This window comes from Cervus elaphus, chromosome 15, assembly GCF_910594005.1.
Source record: "Cervus elaphus chromosome 15, mCerEla1.1, whole genome shotgun sequence".
Classification (NCBI taxonomy): Eukaryota; Metazoa; Chordata; class Mammalia; order Artiodactyla; family Cervidae; genus Cervus; species Cervus elaphus.
Genome location: NC_057829.1, coordinates 76725254 through 76749589, shown reverse-complemented (window position 1 = coordinate 76749589; position 24336 = coordinate 76725254). Strand labels below are relative to the sequence as shown.

The 24336-nt window shown below is 36.9% G+C and overlaps 1 protein-coding gene across 1 annotated transcript in view; it reads right to left on the bottom strand.

Annotated features, from left to right (window-relative positions):
* The window catches only part of NHLRC2 (NHL repeat containing 2), a 62027-nt gene that overhangs the window by 11047 nt on the left and 26644 nt on the right, over positions 1–24336 (bottom strand). The window contains exons 5-10 of the mRNA XM_043925211.1: positions 16510–16639; positions 8683–8782; positions 5284–5515; positions 4598–4720; positions 3499–3708; positions 2269–2488 (exon numbers count right to left, since the gene is read on the bottom strand). Of these exons, the coding sequence (XP_043781146.1) occupies positions 2269–2488; positions 3499–3708; positions 4598–4720; positions 5284–5515; positions 8683–8782; positions 16510–16639 (1015 nt within the window). The remainder of the gene's footprint in view (positions 1–2268; positions 2489–3498; positions 3709–4597; positions 4721–5283; positions 5516–8682; positions 8783–16509; positions 16640–24336) is intronic.

Genomic DNA, 24336 nt, shown 5'->3' with positions numbered 1-24336 from the left:
ACTAAGCAACTGAACAAGTCAGTTCTTAATGATACTACTGAAATAAAATGAACAGCAATTGAAAGCTCTAAAGTATTTGACAAGAAACTATCTGGAAAAGTGAAAGATAATAAAACATCCAAAGAACTGAATTAGAATATGTCAAGCTATTTCAATTAAAAACAAGAATAAAAAATTAAAAAAAAAATCATACTCAAGGGGGAAATCTAGTTCTTTAGAATCTGTGAGATTTAATGGTATAGTGGTAATCACAATTAATACTGGATCAGGCCTTCAGAGAACTTCTGATTAAACTACTTAGTAACTACACTTTTTAAAATTAATTTTAATTGGAGGACAACTGCTTCACAATGTGTTGGTCTGTGCTGTGCAATGTGAATCAGCCGTACCCATGTATTTCCTCCCTCTTGAACCTCCCTCCCAAGTCCCCCACCCCACCCGCTAGGTTGTCACAGAGCTGCTCCCTCATGCATAACCTTGGCTGGAGAAAAACCACTTCCATGTGGACCAGACTAACTTTCAATCCATGACAGCAAGCCTCAAATGCAACCTTTCAGCTGTTCAGCAGTCATACTGTATTTCCCTCATGTAGTCACCCTTTCACCCTTCGGACCCTCTTTCTTCAAACCTCCAAAACTTTCTCCCCATCCCCTTCTCACGCTCAGCTGACAGTGATATTTCCCAACATATTAATACTAAGAAAACAAGCATGCAGAAAAACACTTCTGCAAGCATTCATCTCCACAGCTTCCTATCCAGATCTCTGGGTCACACCTGGAGCCTTCCCTCCTTACCATGGAAATGCTGCCCACTTTCCTGGCAAAGACCAGTTTTCCACCTGTGCACTCGAGCCCATCCTCTCTCAAATCTTCCTAAAGGATATCCACGGCTACCACACATCATCTTTTCTCTACTGATCTTTGCCATCAATAACAGCAAACACACTGCTCTCCCAACTCTGCTTTCCCCTTCAAGCAACTGCTCTCTTTCTCGTTATCTTTTTAACTAAATTCCTCAAAGAGCTATCTACATTTGATTTCTCCAGTTCCTTTCTTCTTTTCTAATCTGCTCTCATCAGGCACCTCCTTCATCATTCTGAAATAGCTCTGGTCGAGGATATAAATTAACTATAATGTTGAATCAAAGATCAATTCTTGGCCCTTATCTTAGCTCATCTATCAACAGCACTTGACACAGCTGATCACTCTTTCCTTAAAACACCTGCTCTAGAAAACTACCCTCTCTGAGTTTTGCCTGTACTTGCTTATTCATTCTTCAGTCTCCTGTGAGGGTCCCTCTTCCCCTCCTTGATCTCTATGCTGCAATGTGCCAGAACAGAGCCACCAAAGTATAACCTATGGATGGGTGTTGGTCCACAACACAATGTGTTAACTCAACACAATGATGAGTTAAGTGCAGAAACCAAGAGTAAGATTTGGAAACTTCTGTAACATCCAAATGTGTAACTGGTGGCCTTGAATTTTATGTCTTTAGAAAATTAAGTTCATTTCAAGCACTAGTAACTCTAGAGCTAGTTTGAGATGGAGGGGCACAATGGAAGGGCTTCCCAAGTGGTGTTAGCAGTAAAGAATCTGCCTGTCAATGAAGGAGATGCAAGAGATGCAAGTTTGATCCCTGGGTTGGGAAGATTCCCTAGAGGAGAAAATGGCACCCCATTCCAAAAGTCTTGCTTGGAAAATTCCAGGGACAGAGGAGCCTGGCTGGCCATAGTCCATGCGGCTGCAAAGGGTCGAACAGGATTGAGCGACTGAGCACACACACAGCACAAAGGAAAAGATACTAAACTAAGGACTAGCAGAGCTGGGTTCAAGTTCCATCCTTTGACCTAATTAAATATATGCCCTCAAGCAAATAATTTTACCCCTCTGAGCCACTAGTCTCCTCATCTATAAGAGGCTTAGGACAAAGGGTGTATTTTGATGCCTTTCAGTTCTAATATTCAAGGACCTATCATTCTAAGACCCAACAGTCCGCCTCATGTGATGAACTTGCCTAGGAGCAAATGGCAGCAATTATGATTAACTTTGGGTGAGTTACACAGTTACTTAATAAAGAGAGAGAATCAATCTCAAAGACTAAAGAAAACTGCTAAAGTGGGGTTAGATCTGGATCTTTTTGTGTTATAAGACCCCCTTCAAATCCTGCCTAACTGTACAGTTAAAGTATCACGTAACAAACGAGAAAAATTTCTAGATCAAACATCAAAAATTCATGAAATATTTCCATTTGCAAAGGTTACTGTCATACCTTCAGCTGACAGAAACCAGCAACTGGACGCTCCCTCCGTCAGCTTTGTTCCTGATGGGAGGTCTAGTCTCAGCTTGAACTGAAGAGTCTGTCCGGGACACGCAGCCACGGGGGAAAGTCTAACGCCCGGAGCAGATTTAGGTAGTTTGGGTAAGGTCTTTGGTTTTTCTGCTAGACATGGACCATCCACCACAGCATTTTCAGATGTGAAGACTGGGAACTAAAAACAAGAAAATCTGTTTTCTAAAGCACAAGTACTTTTTAGTACTGTAGACTGAGAGAGCTTATTTTCAGACTTCATTACAAAAGTGAGGTTCAATGTCAAGGAAACTTAATTGTCATTTTCTTCTGAATCAGAATGCATTTACTTAGACTTCCTCATGATTATTTTGTAGGTTCAAAAAATACTTCATCCTAGCCAAAAGACTGTCAACATTTATGAATGAAATGGAATGGAATTAATTGTTCAATATGTTTATTGATAGCAGGAAATTAAAATAAAACTTTATCAATTTAAAGGCAGTGGATGTAATACACACCCTCTTATAATTTTCACTGCCAACTATAAGATGTCAATCATCTCATATCAGAGATCTATGTCAAGAGAAATGAACTTATAATGGCAATCTGTGTTTTTATTTTAAATCTTGGAAATTGCTAGAATTTTAGACAAAGAACTCCTGCATTTTCTGGACAAATGTGACATAGAAAGGGATAACTTGAAATTTTATTAGAGACCATGTCCATATCTTTAAAATTAGAACTTATTTAAGTTTCCTCTCATCTTATTTTTAAGTCCTGACCTTTAAAGATCTTTCTTTAAAGATTATTTGGTAATGGATTCACCATAGGAAACAAAGATTACACATTAGTCTGAGGATTGTTTAAAAATTAAAAAAACAAAAACACTCGATTAAACAATCCAACCCACATAGTTTGTGTGTATCAGTATGTCCATACATTTAAAAACAGATGCGCCTTTTTTTTCCCTTTTCTGAAAGTTCATCAAATTCTCTCCAACTTCTAGTGTTTTTCTCAAACATTCTTGGCACAGATGGAATTTTCACTTTAAAAATAACAGGATATCCTTGGAAGAGGCACCCACTCACTACTCTGTCTATATGTTTCACTTTCACCACTAGTGTTGGTCTAACCAAAAGTGCCTCTGTTGTTGCTAGGGATTTCAGAATCTTTCTTAAAATGATGCCCCTTAACTTAAAGATAACTTACCACGGAAACTGTTTTGGTTTCTAAATCCAACACTTTAATTTGATGGTTATTGGTGTCTGCCACATATAATAATTGACCATTCTCTCCAACACACAAGCCTCCTGGTTCATTAAAAGTTGAGTCGGTAAAATTGGAACCAATAATATTACTTGCATTACCAGTTCCTGCTAATGTTGTACAGTTTTTTGTTTTTGGATCCACAACTTTAATCTAAAAAGGACAGAACAAAAATTTATTTATCTGAAGCTCAGTTTCACATTTGTGGTGTGGAAGAGTAACATATTAATAAGCAAGGCAAAGAATTCCTGATTGCCATTAGTATTCTTAATAAACATCAGAGAAAGAACAGACACTTCCATATTTTCTTGAACAGCCAAACATTCAAATTAGTCTAAGGGGAGATATTTCATCCTGAGAGTTAAACACTATAAAATCCCCAGTTACATCCTGTCTTCTAGAAGAAACCTTTGAAAAAATTATTTAATGTTATTCTTTTCCCTCACAATGGGACACAGTTGAACTGACTTCCTTCTTAGGAACATCTAATACCGGCTAAGGATTTGCTACTTACGTTAGACGCTGTGATTCCTGTGTTTCAATTACATTAAATTCATAAGCTTCTCACCACACAATACTAATATTTATGTTCCAATGATTTTATTTTAAAAATGCATAGTAAAAATAAAATAGACAAAGAAAACAGAAATGTTGATGAAAACGAATTATTTGCTAACAGGCACGGCAACTATGCAAAGGCTCAAAAATGTTCATTTGTTAACTGACATATTAATCTCCCTGTTACCTGCCTTCTCCTTATTTACTGAAGATGTTACTAAACAGCTTTAGTGGCTTGCAATTCCCAATTTTTGGTTATTGTCATTGGGAATTTGTTTAGTCCTTTCCCCAGCTCAGAGTACTATCACATCATTTCTGCAAAGAAAGGACCAAAAAAGGAACAGAAAGGCTTATGTACAGTTGTCAAAGACTGTTATTTCTCTCTACATTTTAGAGTGGCAGTTGTAGGAGGCTCACAGATCTTTCAGCATTTTAAATACCACAAGTAAAAAGCAGGGTATTATATAATTCTGTCAAGACTCACCTTGTGATTGTAAGAGTCTGCCACGTACAGTAAATTCCTTTTCTTGTCCCAAGTTACTCCAAGTGGGTGCTGAAGCCTTGCATTGATTCCTACTCCATCAACATCACCAAAAGCAAATAAATTCTTTTTTTTGAAAAGAAAAGAAGCAGCATGTATTAAAATTTTCACAGAACTTTGTTAGGGTATAAAGTGAAAATTCAGATGGCTGTACATGCTACTTAAAGGGGGAAAAGTCTGATTTCATATAAATAGGGTTGGGCATTTGACTGAAACTAGAAAAAAAAAATGACAGAATTCTGAACCTGACTTAATTTGTGGTTCTAAGGAATCTTATTCACAAAAATGACACACCTGATCTGGACAGGTCAGGTCTACTACTCTGGTGCTCTTTCCACCCTCCTGCCAAACATCTACTCTTCATTTTCCCCTTGCTCAGTAATCACAATTTTATCCTTCCTTTCTCTCGGAAGCCTTGACATTCATACAGAATCGAATCAGATCGGTTAACTTTTCTTAGGTGGTTTTGTTACTTGTGCTTCTTTATAGTCACATTTCCTTTGGTTTGACTTCCATTTTAACAAGGATAAGTTCAAGCATTTTCTCCTTCCTACGTCTTATTAACTTTACAATTCAGAAAATCGCAAGCTCGCTAAGCAGGCACGCCGTGAAAAAGTGCTTTTCATTACCATGGGATCTCTCTCTCCTCCCACGAGGTGCTTCACTGCTCCATCTTTCAGCGAGACGGTTCTCACTGTGCTGCTCTCACTATCTGCCACAAACAGGCAGCTCCAGGGATCCTCTGAGGCCAGAGACAGACCTGAGGGCTGGGCAAAGCCTGCCTTGTGAGGGTATGCATTATTTCGATTCTCTTCATTTCCACTTCCAGCAAACCGAAGGCAGGTTCCTTCTTTTAACTCGCTAAAGAAGACAAATTCACAGGTGAAATGTCAACACTGTTACACTGTGCCCAATTATTAAACAAATGAATGTAAATAATGAAGCCAATGGTGATAGCATTATATATTTAAAAAAAAATTTGCTGATCTTGACCTAGTTAAATTGTGCAAATAAGCTTTCATTGTAGTTTTTCTAATCATTAACTTATTTACCCACTGTATAGGGATCTTTCTACCTTTTTTTTTAAAACATACACAAAAGTGAAATATTCTCAATGATTAAACAGATCCCTGACAAAGTTAAAAATACATGAATTAAGATCACATCACTGATGAGATAGTTTTCCTCCAGATGATCAGAGGTAGGTACAGCTAGATCCCACCTTTATATGCTGGTGTCTTCTTAGCTTCATGCAATGTTAGATTTTGAAAGGAAATTAAAAAGATCTAGGTAATCTCTTCTAGCTCTTGATAGTTCTGAGCTTAAATTTTCATTAAAAATGTTTTATTTTCTTGTACATAAGTAGAGACCAGGCTTCCCTGGTGGCGAAGTGGTAAAGAATCCACCTGCCATCCAGGAGACGTGGATTCAATCCTTGGGCTGGGAAGATCCCCTGGAGTAGGAAATGGCAACCCACTCCAGTATTCTTGCCTAGAAAATTCCATGGACAGAGGAGCCTGGCAGGCTACAGTCTATGGGGTTGCAAAAGAGTTGTACATGACTTTGTGACTAAACAACAAAAAATATAAGAAGAGACTAGCAAAAAGAATTAAAAGAATCATTTGTGAAAGATGGGTGCTCATTTTAAAGTAATAATATGATTTGGCTGCTTTAATCAATTGTACAAATCCATTTCCTATGTATACTAGGGAAAATTCTATATAAAGGACTATTGTAATGATTTCTTTGTAATGTGGAGAAAGTTTTATACCTTGCTTTCTAAGTTTATGTCAGAGGAACTGTAAGGAAGACATGCTAGTGTCCTGTATTGAGGGGAGGGAAGAAGCTGACTTGGGATACAAAACAATGAGAGAGACTGTATCATTTTCTAATACTGTAATACATGCAAAAAAAGTCTAAAATGACCATCAGTCACTTACTGGTTAATATCATCCCAATGCTAACGTAGGTAGGGAACAAGGAGTGGAAGCAAAGGGATAGAAAATGTATAAATACAGCCATTTATTCAAGGCCTATTTATATGTAATAACAAATATGTCAAACAAAGGAGTTATAACAATTTTACAAAGGAGCTCTCTTAATAAAAGCTAGAAATAGTGGGGAGAAACAGTAACTTCTAAAAGCTCAGGAATTATTACCACTTTAAGGTCAGTGACAAATAATGCATTCTTGAAATTATAATACAAGTCAGTGTGATCAGACTGGACACTTTTCTATTGTGAAAGAGTGACAACTCTACTTAGTGAAATTTAGACCACTCTTGACTGTCTAGGTCCAAAACAGTCATCATTTAGAACAACACAGTCTGGTCATCTCTGCTACTTCTTCTTTCCTCATCTTATATGCTGTTGGTTACCTCACTTATTCAGCTTCTGTCAGCTCTGGCCTGGATAACAGCAGTGGCCTCCTCCTTGTACCGGTCTGTAGTATTGCCACACTCCAAATGCTACCAGTGTTTTCAAAAACACAAATCTTATCATATCACTTCCCAACTTAAAACTCCCTATAAAGTCATGCAGAATAACTTTCAAATCTCTTAGAAAGATTCACAAGGAACTTCAGGATCTGGCTTCCACTGACATCACAAGGGTCATTTCTTGCCTAGAAAACCTTCACCCTTCTGAACTCCTTCCTACCCTTCTGTCAGGTTTAGTTAGTAGCTAAAAAGCTCTTAGTTAGTAGCTTCTTCCAGGAAGCCTTCCTTTGATACCTTAAATTTTATTTATATCAGATGTTCCTCTTATTTATGTAAAAGATATGCCATTTCATCTCTACTACAAAGCATAGTGCCTTGTTCGCTTAATAAATATTTTTCAATAGATGATTAAATGCTGCTAAACATCTTACAAAGCAACACATACACAATTTAGGATATCCGATATTCTGGATTATCTATACAACTGCTCCTCTCTACTGATAAAGGTAACTGAGGTGACTGGCATGTACTTTCTACGGTGATTTGACAGTCTTTATGGTCTATGAATTTCATTCATTTACTTCCGCAGACCTTCACTGAGCTCCTGTCATGTATCAGATACTGTGCTAGGTGCAGAGGACAAGAAGTGAATGAGAAAAGGTCCTTTCCTTAAAGAGGCAGACTAGTAGGAGAAAATAGCTATGTAAACAAATAAGTGCAAACAAAAATACAGAAGGTGAGAGAGAGAAGAGGGGAGGGTGGTGGGGTGAAGGGTGAGAGGGAGGGAAGAAGGGAGATATGGGAGGGGAGGGGAAGAGAAAGGTTGGGGTATTAGAGGAAGAGGAAAGGCTTTACAGGAGAAATACAAGAAACTCTGTAGAGACACTACTTTTCCATCTTCATACCCCTAACAGTGGCAGCAATGCTACCTACATTCACTGTACAGGCCAGGCACTAGGCTGAGCTTTTCACATATATTAATTCTCAAAACAAAACCTATGAGGTAGATATAAGTAAGGAAAACTGAGGCTTAGAAACTTAAAGTGACTCTCCTAAGCTCATGTAGATAAGAAGTGGCAGAGCCAGGCTCAATATCAGGCCTGACGACAAAACCGGAGCTATTAATCATTCTTCCATGCAGTCTTCAAATATCTGAACTGATCAGGGAGATTAGAAATAAGTGTTAAAAGATGTTTCCAGTTCTCTTTGTGAATGCTTGGTGAGACTGCTCTTCCTAAGCTACTCAAGTTTGGGTGTGGTCCTAAGACATACTTGGGCTGATGAAATGTGAGTAGAAGTGATATGTCACTTCTGAGAAGTTTTAGGAGCTGGTGAACACCTCACCACCTCTCTCTCTCTGCCAGGACAACTGGCAAAGCTCCAGATGGTGGCTGCTGCATCAGCTTGGGTGGCAGAGTAGTGCTTCCCCTGCAAGCAAACCTTGTCTTAAGCCTCCGAAAACCAGAGCTATTCATTATGGCAGCATAGCCCCGCATATCCTGTCTAGTACAGAGGGTGTTACAAGGACGGAGACTTTCAGAAAAGGAACTCTGTGAACTCCATGTTTACCCAAAGAGATGTTACCACTTACTTTTTCTTTGGTAATCTGCCACAGTCCAACAAGAGTGCCCATATCTGATGAGTCCCTGCCATGGCTATCCACAGAATGTTATCTCTTTGGACCTCTGAACCTTTATGAAAAGAAACAGTAATTATCATATATGTGTCTGGTTAACAAACACCCCCAGTTGTTTCAGAAATTTAAATTAAGGGAGACAATAGCATGTTTATAAATCAGCTGATAGAAGGAAGCAAAAACATTTGCAATGTTTTAAGTCGTTTTGGAAATTTTTCCATTTTCCTCGTGAAAGGTTTACTTCTTTAGACTTAAAAATATACATTCACAGAAATCCAAAGTATTCTCAGTAGCAAAATGTCCCTCTGCATCTCTGGGCATGATGTTTTTAAACATTTGATTTCTTATTTTATGTGACAAGAAATCGCTTGATGCACATGCTCCAAAGAAACTTTGGCAGTCAAGAACCTAAATTACATTCTTCAGGAATACAGGAATAGTTCTCTGAACAATTTCTCATGGAAGAATTGTACCTTTTAATAGTTTAAGAAATGTATATTTCCACCATATATTAGCTTTTAGGCTTAGACTCACATCACTACTGCTATTTAAAAACCTACTGTTTAACTGCTATGAACTTTTCTCAAAAAGATATAGCTGACATGCAATAAAGCTGAGTACAATATATTATACCTATTTTCTAAAATGAATAAGTAATTTTGTTTTTTAAAACTGATATTACAACTTATTACAATGTGACAAGGCTCCATTTCTCAAATTAATTCTACTGTTAAAATATTTAATTATTTTAACTTAAACTGAATTCTGAGGCTACTTTTACATGTAGTTGAGACATTTTCACTAAAATAATTTGTTCAGACATATCTTGTGCTAAAAGAAATATCTTGGTAAGATTATTTTATTTTTTCATTCTTTAACTTTAGTTACGTCCAGAAGAAATTTTTCTTCATTAACTTGCATTATTTTCAAGTGTCTTTCACAGCAACAAAAATAATGATGATGATCAACAAATTGTGGTGCTATATGCTAAGCATGTTAAGAGAATATTACCTAAATCTTCTCAAAGCCCCAGGAGACAGGTGGTGTTATTAGGTCATTTTTACAGGCCCTTTACAGAAGAAACTGAGGCTCAGAGAGGTCATGTAACTTGCCAGGATCACAGAGCTAGTAAATGAAGGAACTGGAATCTGAACCCAGGCAATCCAACAGAAAACTCTATTTAACATATTGCCCCTTCTCTGTTAATTGCTATCATAGAAATCTAAAGGAAGATAGTTTATTTCAATTTAATTTTTCATAGTCAAATACTTTTATAAACAAAAACTGTATTAAGAGTGACAATGGCATCCATATGCTCTGGGGACTCAGTCTCTGCTTAATCACTTTAAAACTAGATCAAAAGCTCTTCATTATTCTTATTTTATCCCTGCCATGTGAAGACAAAACTTGAAGATGACCTTCTAAAAGCCAGAAGAGAGCTCTCACCAGAAACCAATCATGCTGGCACCTTGACCTTGGACTTCTAGCCTCCACAACTGTGAGAAAATAAAATTCTGTTCTTTAAGCCACCCAGTCTGTGGCATTTTGTTATGGCAGCCCGAGCTAAGATATTCCCCCTGAGAATAGAAATGAGACAAGGAGATCTGCTATCAACACTTATTTAGCATCATATGAAGGTCCTTATTCATACAAGTAAGAAAAAGAAGCAAAAAGCGTAAAGATTGGAAATAAAACTGTAATCATTAGAAGACGACATGAGTTTAAGCCTCTCTAACTTGGCCAAAGAACTGTCTGGTTTATACATGAGTAAAAGATCAAATCAGGTGTCCAACTTCTCCAAACAGGCCAGTCTAGTTCAACTAGGCTTGACTGTAAGAGGCCAAAGCTTCAAAGTAATGTTAGTGTGAGCCTCTGTTTGTTATTGGTCTCTGTGTCCTTATTTCCTTTAGAAGTTGGAGGTATGAAAAAGAGCGCAGAAGCAGAGGCTGTATCAGGTTGGGTTTCAGGAGTTTATGATTCTACACACCAACTGATAAGGATAATGATGGGGGGTGTGGTGGTAAAAAGGATAACCATTCAGAACACTTCCTAGTTTAAGGCACTGAGCTAATAATAAGCCCTTTACATGGATTATTTCGTTTGACAACATTAGCAAGTCCTGCTATTATCATCTCTATTTTATAAAGAAACTGAAATTGAAATGGGTTAAATAATTTGTTGGTATTCACACAGCTAAACCTGGAATACTAATACCTTAGTGAGTTCAACTCCATGGTGGCTCAGGAGGTAAAGAATCTGCCTGTAATGCAGAAGACCCAGGTTCGATGACTGGACTGGGAAGATCCCCTGGAGAAGAAAACGGCTACACACTCCAGTATTCTTGAAGAAGGCAATGGCACCCAACTTCAGTATTCTTGCCTGGAAAATCCCATGGACGGAGAAGCCTGGTAGGCTGCGGTCCATAGGGTCGCTAAGAGTTGGACACGACTGAGTGACTTCACTTTCACTTTTCGCTTTCATGCGTTGGAGAAGGAAATGGCAACCCACTCCAGTGTTCTTGCCTGGAGAATCCCAGGGACGGCGGAGCCTGGTGGGCTGCCGTCTCTGGGGTCACACAGAGTTGGACATGACTGGAGTGACTTAGCAGCAGCAGCAGCCAGTATTCTTGCCTGTAGAATCCTATTGACAGAGGAGCCTGGCAGGCTACAACCCTTGGGGTCACAAAGGGTTGGACAGGACTGAGTGACTAACACTGCAGCACACAGCAGTGAGGCCAAATCCAGATTAGTGTTGTGATCAGAACGAAGGAACTACAGAAGTGAGCTTGTGCTTTATAAACACCAAGTCAATGTGATAATATTCAGACACAAAAATACAACTGTTTTATTTTATTAAAATAAAAACACACTAGTCACATTATATAAGATTTATTCCTCAAAAAAAACTCTGTTTCACCTGATTAGAAGATAAATGTTATTTTAGAGCATATTAATGGAAGTCAGAGAAGCATATTATCTAAGCTGTAAATTACCAGACAAGCATACTAAATAGTTGGATTTCAATCATTAAGGGTCAAATAAGTACAGCTAAATTTCTATCTAGGGAAATGCTGATTAAAGGGCCAAGGAAGGTTAATGGGATTCAGGCATACTATCTTTCCTTAAGTGATTTTAAATCAGGTGAAGTCTGAATTATTTAGAGACTAGCAGGGGTTACTGAAAAAAAATTCTTTATGATAAAAAATAATTCTTGGGTTATTGTCTTGTATGAGTAAGAGTCAGTACAGACTTAATATGCACATTAGAAACATGGCAATGTTTCTGCTGAAAAATGATTTTTTTGGAGTTATTTTTAATTATTTTTAGTGGATGACAAAGTTCTGACCATATTTAGAGTGATAATCAAAAATAAAGATGAAAAAACTTTGGCATAAACGTTAATTATTTTCATGCTTCTATCACTGTAACAGCATAATTGGATTAAATATTCAGGTACTATTAAAAATACAAACACACACATTTACATACTACATATATATTTAAAATAATCAGAGGTATTTCAAATCCCTTTCCTTAATGTCTTCTTTAAGTACGCTGTTCATTATCTGAGTCTCTTGGGGGAGTATATACACAACTGTATATTTATCTTTTATTTTCCATTCTCTTTACCTGACCTATTTTATTTCCTTTTAAGATTTACTTTTTCTTTAAATATGCATATGAATAGATAAGTGTTCATTATAAAGTTTAATAGTAAGTAAATATCCATGTGCATACCACCAGCTCAACAAAAGGCAGTATTATTTGAAAACCTCCTGCATCCCTTTATGAATATATCCTCCTCCTCTCTATCAGTCTAAAACTTTGTTTTTTTATTATATTCTTCAGTTTTTAAAAATCACCATGTTTGAATGGCTCTCTCATTGTATAATTAGTCTTGCTTGCTACTGAACATTCTACAAAAACTGAACATTTTTCTGCTCAACAGATTTCCTGATATTCATCCAAGCTACTAGGTATAGCTGTGGGCTCTTGTTTGTACTGCACAACAGCTAATATATGAAGATATTACAATAAATACAACCAATTTTTCATGTTTTCCTTCTGGTAATTCCACCCTCTTTCATATTCCTAACTATGGTAGAATTTCAGAAATATTCTATATAATTTTTAAAGTACTAAAGAACTTAAGTGTTTACAAAAACAATTTTTCTTAACCACAATCCCTGTCAAATTACATTTAATTCCACATCTGCTTAAACCAGTTCTACAATGATATAACTTAAATATATATGAATCAATTCAACTGAATGCAAAAGAGAAGCTATTTCTCTGAAAACAAAGTTAATACTTTGGAAAGACTCAATAAAGGCAAGTAGCTAAGTCAAATTATTAGTGAACCAGATGTGGAAAGATAACTGGGAAGAATAGCTTTTAAAAATTTCAGCCTTCAGTTTATTTTGCAGGTGTTTCAAAAACTCTCATCATGGTTTAAGGAAACCAAAATAATACATTTTGAGTGGCATAAGACTGTCAGGGGACACAATGTATATTTATAGTTCTTAAAACAAAGCATTTTTAGTTTTATGATTCTCAGATTTAACAATTTTTTTTTTCTCTATGGATCACTTATAGCCAATCACTTCAATAAAGGATTCTACTGGATTTATTCACCTCTACTTTTATTTTACAAAGTATTTAGGTAGTTCACAAAGAAAGAAACCCTAATAAGATAAATAAATCTAAAATAATAAAATTGAAGCAATAAAGAGAGAAGAAGAAAAAGATGTAGCCATACTAATATTAAAATATGAATGTCATGTTTCCATTATACTTTGTTAAAGACAAATCTGTCTCTAAGTTTCCTACAAATCAATATAACAATGCAAACATAATCAGTTAAGATATTTAAATTATCCCGGAGCTTAAAAATAAACTTGATACTGAGAAAAAAGTATAATTGTTTATAACACAGAAAAGAAATTCTCTAGTAGATATTCAGAGAGGTTAAGATAATAACTAAAATGAGCAGCAAGCCCTTACAGTAAAAACAGTTAACAGTCCCATAGGACTGTGTTTTGATGAAATATAAATATGAAACATATAAATAAAAATGAATGTAAGATACATTGATATGTTAAAATATTTTTAAATGAATGATATGATATGATGCCAAAATATAGTTTAGTAAAAACAACTGTAAGGAGAGGAAGTAGTCTATGATCCAATTTCCCCATACCCTGACAAAATACATTAATCTAGGATTATATTTCAGAGTGATTTAAAGCAGTGGTTCTAAAAATGATTTTGGGTAACATACCACTTTGGAACTCTGATGAGAATCTGACCAATTCCCCCAAACCTTAAATAGAATTTCTGGGAAATTTAAGTACTTCACAAAGTCTAATCACGAATGCCTTGGGTATATTAAGTCAGGGTTAAAAACTCTTGGGGTTAAAAAAAAAAAAGAAAACTCTTGTAGTCATTGTGATTACAGGACATTCCTACAGTGTTTGAAAACCATTTACTCTTAGCATTTGAAAGGTGTTGAGCTTATTTAAGCTTATTTAAATTCAAGATTATTCCTCTTGCCAAGTATCTGGAAGTGAGGTCACTTTAAGTTCAGCTCAGTTCAGTCACTCAATTGTGTCTGACTCTTTGTGACACCATGGACCGCAGCACGCCAGGCTTTCCCGTCCATAATCAGCCCCTGGAGCTTGCTCAAACTCATGTCCATCGAGTCAGTGATGCCATCCAACCATCTCACCCTCTGTTGTCCCCTTCTCCTCCTGCCTTTGATCTTTCCCAGCATCAGGGTCTTTTCAAATGAGTCAGTTCTTCGCATCAGGTGGGCAAAGGATTGGAGCGTTAGCTTCAGCCATCAGTCCTTCCAACGAATACTCAGGACTGCTTTCCATTAGGATGGACTGGTTGGATCTCCTTGCAGTCCAAGGGACTCTCAAGAGTCTTCTCCAACACCACAGTTCAAAAGCATCAATTCTTCAGCACTCAGCCTTCTTTATGGTCCAACTCTCACATCCATACATGACCACTGGAAAAACCATAGCTTTGACATTTGTTGGCAAAGTAACGTCTCTGCTTTTTAATATGCTGCCCAGGTTGGTCATAGCTTCTCTTCCAAGGAGCAAGTGTCTTTGAATTTCATGGCTGCAGTCACCATCTGCAGTGATTTTGGAACCCAAACATATAAAGCCTTTCGCTGTTTCCATTGTTTCTCCACCTATTTGCCATGAAGTGATGGGACTGGATGTTGAGTTTTAAGCGAACTTTTTCACTCTCCTCTTTCACTTTCATCAGTTTCATCAATAGGCTCTTTAGTTCTTCTTCGTTTTCTGCCATAAGGATAGTGTCATCTGTGTATCTGAGGTTACTGATGTTTCTCCTGGCAATCTTGATTCCAGTTCGGCATTTTGCATGATGTACCCTGCACATATGTTAAATAAGCAGGGTGACAATATACAGCCTTGATGTACTCCTTTCCCAATTTGGAACCAGTCTGTTCTTCCATGTCCAGTTCTAACTGTTGCTTCTTGACCTGCATACATATTTCTCAGGAGACAGGTAAAAGGTGGTCTCGTGCTCCCATCTCTTTAAACTGTTAAGTTAAATGCAGAGTCATATGCTTTTAATGATGCTTCCCAGGTGGCGCTACTGGTAAAGAAACTGCCTGCCAATGCAGGAATACAAGAGATGTGGGTTCAATCCCTTGGTCAGGAAGATCCCCTGGAGGAGGGCACAGCAAACCTCACTAGTATTCTTGTGTGGAGAATCCCATGGACAGAGGAGCCTGGCAGGCTGCAGTTCATAGGGTTGTACAGAGTTGGACATGACTGAAGCAACTTAGCACGCACGCATGCTTTTAATGATCTACTGAGCTAAGGCAGCACTCATTTCCTTTCTAAAAACTGAGCCTAATAAAGATATAAGCCTCAGCACATCACTCCAGTTGGAAGCTGAGGGAGTACTTGTCAACAGAGCCAATATTTTCCTTGGAAAGCAATTTGGGTACACTCTCAATATGAGATAAACAACCAGAAATTCCATGCCATAAAGTAGGACCGAAAAATTTCTAGCCTAGAAAAATATATAAGTACTCTACTAAATGAATCCAACATAATAAAGCATCTGATAAAGTACACCCAGTTTTTAAACAATATAAATTCTGATTATAGGCAAGATTAGACAGTGTTTGTCTTTCTCTGATATACTTCACATAGTATAACACCTTCTACATCCATCCACGGTGTCCCAGATGACAAGATTTCATTATTTTCTATGATTGAGTAATATTCCAGTATATATAAGTATTATTATTTTTTTAACTACTCAAAATAAGCTATAATTATTAAATTAAAATTTTAATAATCTAAAAAAAAACCCAGTCATTTCTTGATTTGTTTCTTCACATGGCAGTAAATAAAAAGGACACTGTTAAACAGTATACGGCATGAATAATCTTTTGAAATTTTGAAACTATAATCCTTCCAATTTAAGAATATTCAGAACTATCTTAATTGAAAACTGCAACTAAGATGAAATTCTTTAACATTAGAGAAATATATAATCTATCTTGTATATAAAATATGCATGTAATGTCACATGTTATATATAATGATATAGTTATCCTACCTTCTATATATTATTGGTAGCTCTGCTTTTATGCAATTAACAAATCCCAAGTCATGGATATAAAAGCATAAAATAACTAGTAACAATTAATCCAAATGAATGTTCCTATAATATTTTAAAAATCTTATTTTAACTCAGCAAAATTTACTTATTTAATATCAAGTTTACATACCTGACCTTCCAAAAACTACATCCCAAGGGGAACTAATGGGCTGTTCATCTCCTTTAGCTCCACCTTCTTTATCTGTACCTTGAATTCCAATGCCAGCCACAGTGCTCACCATCTCAGCTTCTAGGTCAATCTATAGAAATTAATACAGGTTTTATACAATGCATCTATTTCCAACAGAACATATAGAAAACATGTGCTTTATTTATACTATGTGTGAGCTTATATATTAAAAAACTGAGTGGTTTTAGTATGTAAAATAAAAAAGGAAACATGTACAACATAAATACTTTAAAAAAAAGCTTAAGAAAAAAAGCTTATCAAGTACATGGTGATCTTGTTATTAAAATGCACAAAACTTAGTCCTCTTCATTTCTCTATCCATCCATTCCCCAACTTTCCTCTTACCCACTCGCCTTCATCATGCCTCTACCAAAACTGGAATTGAACTCAACTATAAAATATTTTTTAAAAAGGTGATATTTGAAAATGTAAAGCAGCATCAAGAAAAACACTTCTTAAAATTAAATGCATATTTAAATTGTGCTTGGTTAGTAATTGACACATTTAGAGTTTAACATGTGGCAAGCACTGACCTCATCTATCCATCCAAACTCATATACCCCTACAACTGTGCTTTTGATTATTTCAGAGGAAACCGAGGCACAGATCATTAAGTAAGATCCCAATACCCTACAGCCAGTAAGTCCAGGATCTTGGATCTGAACCACTTCTAGCTCTACTACATGTCTCTGCTTCAAAACACTGGGAAGATCCAGAGGAATCGGGTGGAGAGGGAGGTGGGAGGGGGGATCGGGATTGGGAATACATGTAAATCCATGGCTGATTCATATCAATGTATGACAAAACCCACTGGAAAAAAAAATAATAATAAAAAAAAAAAAGAAAAAAAAAAAAACCAAAAAACTAACGCATTCTACTGAAAAAAAAGATGCTCTGGTTTCATCTGAGACTTTTCAACATCTTAGGAAAATTTTCAAACACAGAGAAAAGCTGAAAGAATTTAACTTGAGCGCTTCATTTTTCCAGAGCTCCGTTTTCCTTTTTTTGAGGCAAAACTTACAATAAAATGTACAAATCTTAAGTGTATCACCTGATAAATTCTCATAGATACATAAACTTGTGTGGTCCCAATGTACATAAAGACAGAGAATGTTACCATCACTCCAGAAAGTTCCCTCACACCTCTTTCCAGCCATCCCCAAACCCATGGGCAAACAGTATTAATTTTTTTTTCCATCATAGATTAGCTGTAACTATTCTAGGATTTCAGATAAATGAAATGATACAGTAATGAACTCTTTTTCTAAGGCTTCTTTCATTTAACGTGTTTGAAATTTATCATGTTACTTCTGATTGCTGAATAGTATTCCATCAAAGGAATATATCACAGCTTATTTACATATTTTTAAAAAATGTATTATTATTTATTTGGCTGCACTGGGTCTTAGTTGAGGCATGTGGGATCTTTAGTTGCAGCATGTGATAACTAGCTTTCTGACCAGGGATTGAACCTGGGCCCGCCTTGGGAGCTCAGGGTCTTAGCCACTGGACTACCAAGTCCCTCATTTATACATTTTCTTATTGATGGACACCTGGACTATTTCCAGCGTGGGGGCCTTTAAGGAGGGATGCTATTAGTGTTCTTATATAAGCCTTTTTGTGGACATGCTTTCACTTTTCTTGGGTATGTACACAGGACAATAACTGCTATGTTATAGGGCAGGTATATTAGCAGCTTGATATAAAAACTTCCAGAAGGTTTTCTCCAATGGTCTATCATTTCCTATTGCTACCAATAATGTATGAGAGTTCAAATTGCTCCACATCCTCGCCAACCTCTGGTATCACTGGGTTTTGTTTTTTCTTTAATTTATTTTTTTATTGAAGGATAATTACTTTACAGAATTTTGTTGTTTTCTGTCAAACCTCAACATGAATCAGCCATAGATATACATATATTCCCTCCCTTTTGAACTTCCCTCCCATCTCCCAGTCTTTTTAATTTTAATCATTACAGTGGCTATACAGTGATATTTATTGTGGTTGGAACTCACATTTCCTTCTCAACTTACAATGTTGATCATTTTCCTACGTACTTGTGGTTACTGTCATATCTTCTTTTTAAAAATGTTAAAATCTTTGGCTCATTTTTTATTGGGTTGTCATCCCATTTTTCAGTCATAGATACCTTTATATTACACGGATACTGATCCTCTTCATAGATGTATTTTTGTAAATTTTTGTGACTATTTTGTGATAGACTGTGGCCTTTCACCTTATTTTAAGTATTTTGTGGCCACACCATGTGGTTTGTGGGGTCTTAGTTCCCCAACTAGGAGCTGAAGTGGGCCCTCAGAAGTGAAAGCACAGAGTCCTAACCACTGGACCGCCAGGGAATTCCCACGGCTTTTCACTTTAACAGTAAATTTTAATAATAAGCAGAAGTTTTATAGTTAGATAAATGTGAATCTACAGGTTTTCTTCTTTTGTGATCTTTGTTACTGTGTCCTGTCTTTGAGAGACCTTTGCCTACATGCAAGTCACAAGGATATTCCTGTACATTTTCTTCTAAAAGCTTCATAGTTTTAGCATTTACATTTAGGTCTGTGATGCATCTTGAACTGATGCTTGCACATGGTGTGTGAAGCAGGGGTCATGTTTATCTTTTCCCCATGTGGGTATTTAGTTGTTCAAGTACAATGTGCAGAAATGACTCTCCTTTCTTCCGACTGACTGCTTTGATGCTTTTTAGAAGATCAAGTAATTACATAGGTGTATGGTTACCCCTAGGTGCTGGTTTTTGTTTTTTTTTTTTAACTGATCTACATATCTATCCTTATGAAACTATCACTTATCTTGATTAGTATATAGTATAGCATTAGTATACTGCATAGCATTACAGGGTCTTGAAATCAGGTAGTATGAGTCTTTTAACTTTGTTCTTTTTCAACACTGTTTTAGATGTAATAATCCTTGGCTTACATTTCCACATAAATTTTAGAACCCTTTTGTTAATATCTACCCAAAAAGTCTGAGGGTGTTTAGATTGGGACTGCATTAAGTCTATAGATCAATTTAGGACAAAATGAATTCTAATACTGAGTTTTTGGAAATAGAACTGCCATATGACCCAGCAATACCACTTCTGGGCATACACACTGAGGAAACCAGATCTGAAAGAGACACGTGCACCCCAATGTTCATCGCAGCACTGTTTATAATAGCCAGGACATGGAAGCAACCTAGATGCCCATCAGCAGATGAATGGATAAGGAAGCTGTGGTACATATACACCATGGAATATTACTCAGCCGTTAAAAAGAATTCATTTGAACCAGTTCTAATGAGATGGATGAAACTAGAGCCCATTATACAGAGTGAAGTAAGCCAGAAAGATAAAGAACATTACAGCATACTAGCACATATATATGGAATTTAGAAAGATGGTAACGACAACCCTATGTGCAAAACAGAAAAAGAGACACAGAAGTACAGAACAGACTTTTGAACTCTGTGGGGGAAGGTGAGGGTGGAATGTTTCGAAAGAACAGCATGTATATTATCTATGGTGAAACGGATCACCAGCCTAGGTGGGATGCATGAGACAAGTGCTCGGGCCTGGTGCACTGGGAAGACCCAGAGGAATCGGGTGGAGAGGGAGGTGGGAGGGGGGATCGGGATGGGGAATACGTGTAAATCTATGGCTGATTCATATCAATGTATGACAAAACCCACTGAAAAAAATAAATAAATAAAATAAAATAAAATAAAATAAAAAACTAATACTGAGTTTTGCAGTCCAATACTGAGTTAATTTTTCTCAGTTCAGTTCAGTTACTCAGTCATGTTGGACTCTTTGTGACCTCACGGACTGCAGCACGCCAGGCCTCCCTCTCCAGCATCACCTCCTGGAACTTGCTCAAACTCATGTCCTTTGAGTCAGTGATACCAACAAACCATCTCATCCTTGGCCGTCCCCTTCTCCTCCTGCCTTCGATCTTTCCCAGCATTAGGGTCTTTTCAAATGAGTCAGTTCTTTGCATCAGGTGGCCAAAGGATTGGAGCTTCAGCTTCAGCATCAGTCCTTCCAATGAATATTCAGGACTGATTTTCTTTAGGATTGACTGGTTTGATCTCCTTGAAGTCCAAGGGACTCTCAAGAGTTTACTCCAAAGACAGAAATATAGATCAATGGAACAAAACAGAAAGCCCAGAGATAAATCCACGCACCTATGGACACCTTACCTTCGACAAAGGAGGCAAGAATATACAGTGGAGAAAAGACAATCTCTTTTAACAAGTGGTGCTGGGAAAACTGGTCATCCACTTATAAAAGAATGAAACTAGAACACTTTCTAACACCATACACAAAAATAAACTCAAAATGGATTAAAGATCTAAACATAAGACCAGAAACTATAAAACTCCCAGAGGAAAACATAGGCAAAACACTCTCTGACATAAATCACAGCAGGATTCTCTATGACCCTCCTCCCAGAGTATTGGAAATAAAAGCAAAAATAAACAAATGGGACCTAATTAAACTTAAAAGCTTTTGCACAACGAAGGAAACCATAAGCAAGGTGAAAAGACAACCTTCAGAATGGGAGAAAATAATAGCAAACAAAGCAACTGACAAAGAATTAATCTCAAAAATATACAAGCAACTCCTGCAGCTCAATTCCAGGAAAATAAAAGACCCAATCAAAAAATGGGCCAAAGAACTAAACAGACATTTCTCCAAAGAAGACATACAGATGGCTAACAAACACATGAAAAGATGCTCAACATCACTCATTATCAGAGTAATGCAAATCAAAACCACAATGAGGTACCATTTCACACCAGTCAGGATGGCTGCTGTCCAAAAGTCTACAAGCAATAAATGCTGGAGAGGGTGTGGAGAAAAGGGAACCCTCTTACACTGTTGGTGGGAATGCAAACTAGTACAGCCACTATGGAGAACAGTGTGGAGATTCCTTAAAAAACTGGAAATAGAACTGCGATATGAGCCAGCAATCCCACTGCTGGGCATACACACCGAGGAAACTGGAGTTTCAGCTTCAGCATCAGTCCTTCCAATGAACACCCAGGACTGATCTCCTTTAGGATGGACTGGTTGGATCTCCTTGCAGTCCAAGGGACTCTCAAGAGTCTTCTCCAACACCATAGTTCAAAAGCATCAATTTTTTGGCGCTCAGCTTTCTTCACAGTCCAACTCTCACATCCATACATGACCACTGGAAAAACCATAGCCTTGACCAGATGGACCTTTGTTACTAGTATATAAAAATATAGATCTTTTTACATTGACTTTGTAGTTTGTAACATTTCCAAATTCACTTACTAGTTCCAGTAACTTTGCATAGATTTCTCAGAATCTTCTATGTATATGACATGTCTCTGGCAAATAGTTGTTATTCTTCCTTTTTATCCTATATGCCTTCTATTCCCCTTTTTTGCCTCATTATAATGGCTAGTACTTTCAGTACAATGTCTAACAGGCATGATGAACATGATCATGCCTTGTCTTGTTCCCAACCATGAGGCGAAAGTATACAATACTTTGCATTAACTGTAGCTGTAGGCTTTTTGTAGATGGTATTTATCCTATTGCGGACATTCATTTACATTTCAAGTTTATTAATTTTAACATGATTAAATGTTTTCCGCTGTTTTTCTGAATCTAGTAAAGCATCAGATGGCTATTTCATTCTGTTATTATGGTAAATTACATTGATTTATTTTGGTGATATCCTCTTGCATTATTTTTAGTAGCTGCTCTATAATCTTCTGAAATTATAAATAATGTTCATCAATGTAACTTTATATTTTTATTGCAACATATAATCTGTAAAAATACAATAGGTAGCCAGGGATGAGTTCTCGAAATTGATCTTGATTTAAGACTTCCCTAGTGGCTCAGACGGTAAAGCGTCTGCCTGCAATGTGGGAGACCTGGGTTCGATCCCTGGGTTGGGAAGATCCCCTGGAGAAGGAAATGGCAACCCACTCTAGTACTCTTGCCTGGAAAATCCCATGGACGGAGGAGCGTGGTAGGCTACAGTCCATGGGGTTGAAAAGAGTCGGACACGACTGAGCAACTTCACTTTCACTTTCCTTTCACAGAAACTGATAGGATAGTTTAAAAATTCCTTTTGGAGAAAGCCTGGGCCTAGGTAATGTTATAGGAGTTTTAATAAATATTCAAAAACCATTAATTCCTATGTGAGACAAATTATTCCAAAAAAACAGGAAAAAAAAAAAAGACTCCCTTTGATGAGATCAGTATAACCTTGATTCCAAAATCAGGTGAGAACAGTACAAGAAAATACAGAATTTATGAATATGAATTTTACAACACTGAATGTAATTTTGGATAATCAAATCTAATTTGGCTTTTAAAAAATCATGATTAGGTAAGTTTTACTCCAGGGATAAAAAGATGATTCAACATCAAATACACCTAATAATATAATTCATCACATCAATATACTAAGGGCAAAAAGCTATACAATTATTTCCATAAATACGGAAAATGCATTTAATAAAATCATATAATAATTCTTAGTAACTAAGAAAAAATTTCTTAAGTTCATAAATATTTTATCTCCCAAAGATACAGAAAATGCATGTAAACTTCTGGAGAAAGATTACATGCATTCTATTTAAGACTATGAGCATGACAAGATATCTACTATTACCATAATGCTTAAAGGCAATAATAATAAAAGGTAATGAAGTATAAAAATGAAAAGGGAAAAGATAAAACTGTTGTGTGTTTTTTTCAAACAATATATTCACATGAGAAAGAAACAGAAGTTTTTGCAGAAATGGATAAGGTGATCCTAAAATTCTTAGAGAATTGCGAGGGATTCAGAAACAGTCAAAAAATGTTGACAAAGAAGTAAGCAGGAAGACTCATACTTTCTGATTTCACAACTTATTAAGTTATGGCAATCAAAACAGTGTGATATTACCATAAAGACAGATAAACAGACCAATGGAATAGACGTGAAAGTCTGGATATAAACCCATGCAAGTATGAATAATTGATTTTCTAAAGGCTGCCAAGACTATTCAAAGGAAAAAGAACAGTCTCTTCCATAAACGGTTCTGGGATAACTAGATGTCCACATGTAAAAGAATGAAGTTGAACCCTTAGCTATGACCAACCTAGACAGCATATTAAAAAGCAGAGACAAAGGTCCATCTAGTCGAAGGTATGATTTTTCCAGTAGTCATGTATGGATATGACAGTTGGACCATGAAGAAGGCTGAGCGTTGAAGAACTGATGCTTTTGAACTGTGGTAGTGGAGAAGACTACTGAGAGTCCCTTGGACTGCAAGGAGATCCAACCAGTCCATCCTGAAGGAAATCAGTCCTAAATATTCATTGGAAGGACTGATGCTGAAGCTGAAGCTCCAATCCTTTGGCCACCTGATGCAAAGAACTGACTCATTTGAAAAGGCCCTGATGCTGGGAAAGATTGAAGGCAGGAGGAGAAGGGGACAACAGAGGACAAGATGGTTGGATGGCATCACCAACTCAATGGACATGAGTTTGAGTGAGCTCCAGGAGATGGTGAAGGACAGGGAAGCCTGGCGCGCTGCAGTCCATGGGGTCACAAAGAGTCAGAGTGAATGACTGAACAACAACAACCACCCAAAAGAGATAAAAATGTATGCCCACACAAAACTTCTATGTGAATTATCTGTAATAGCCAAAAATTGGAAACACCCTAAATGTCAACAACTGGTTACTGGATAAAATGTGGTTTATGCACACAATGGAATGCTCTTCAG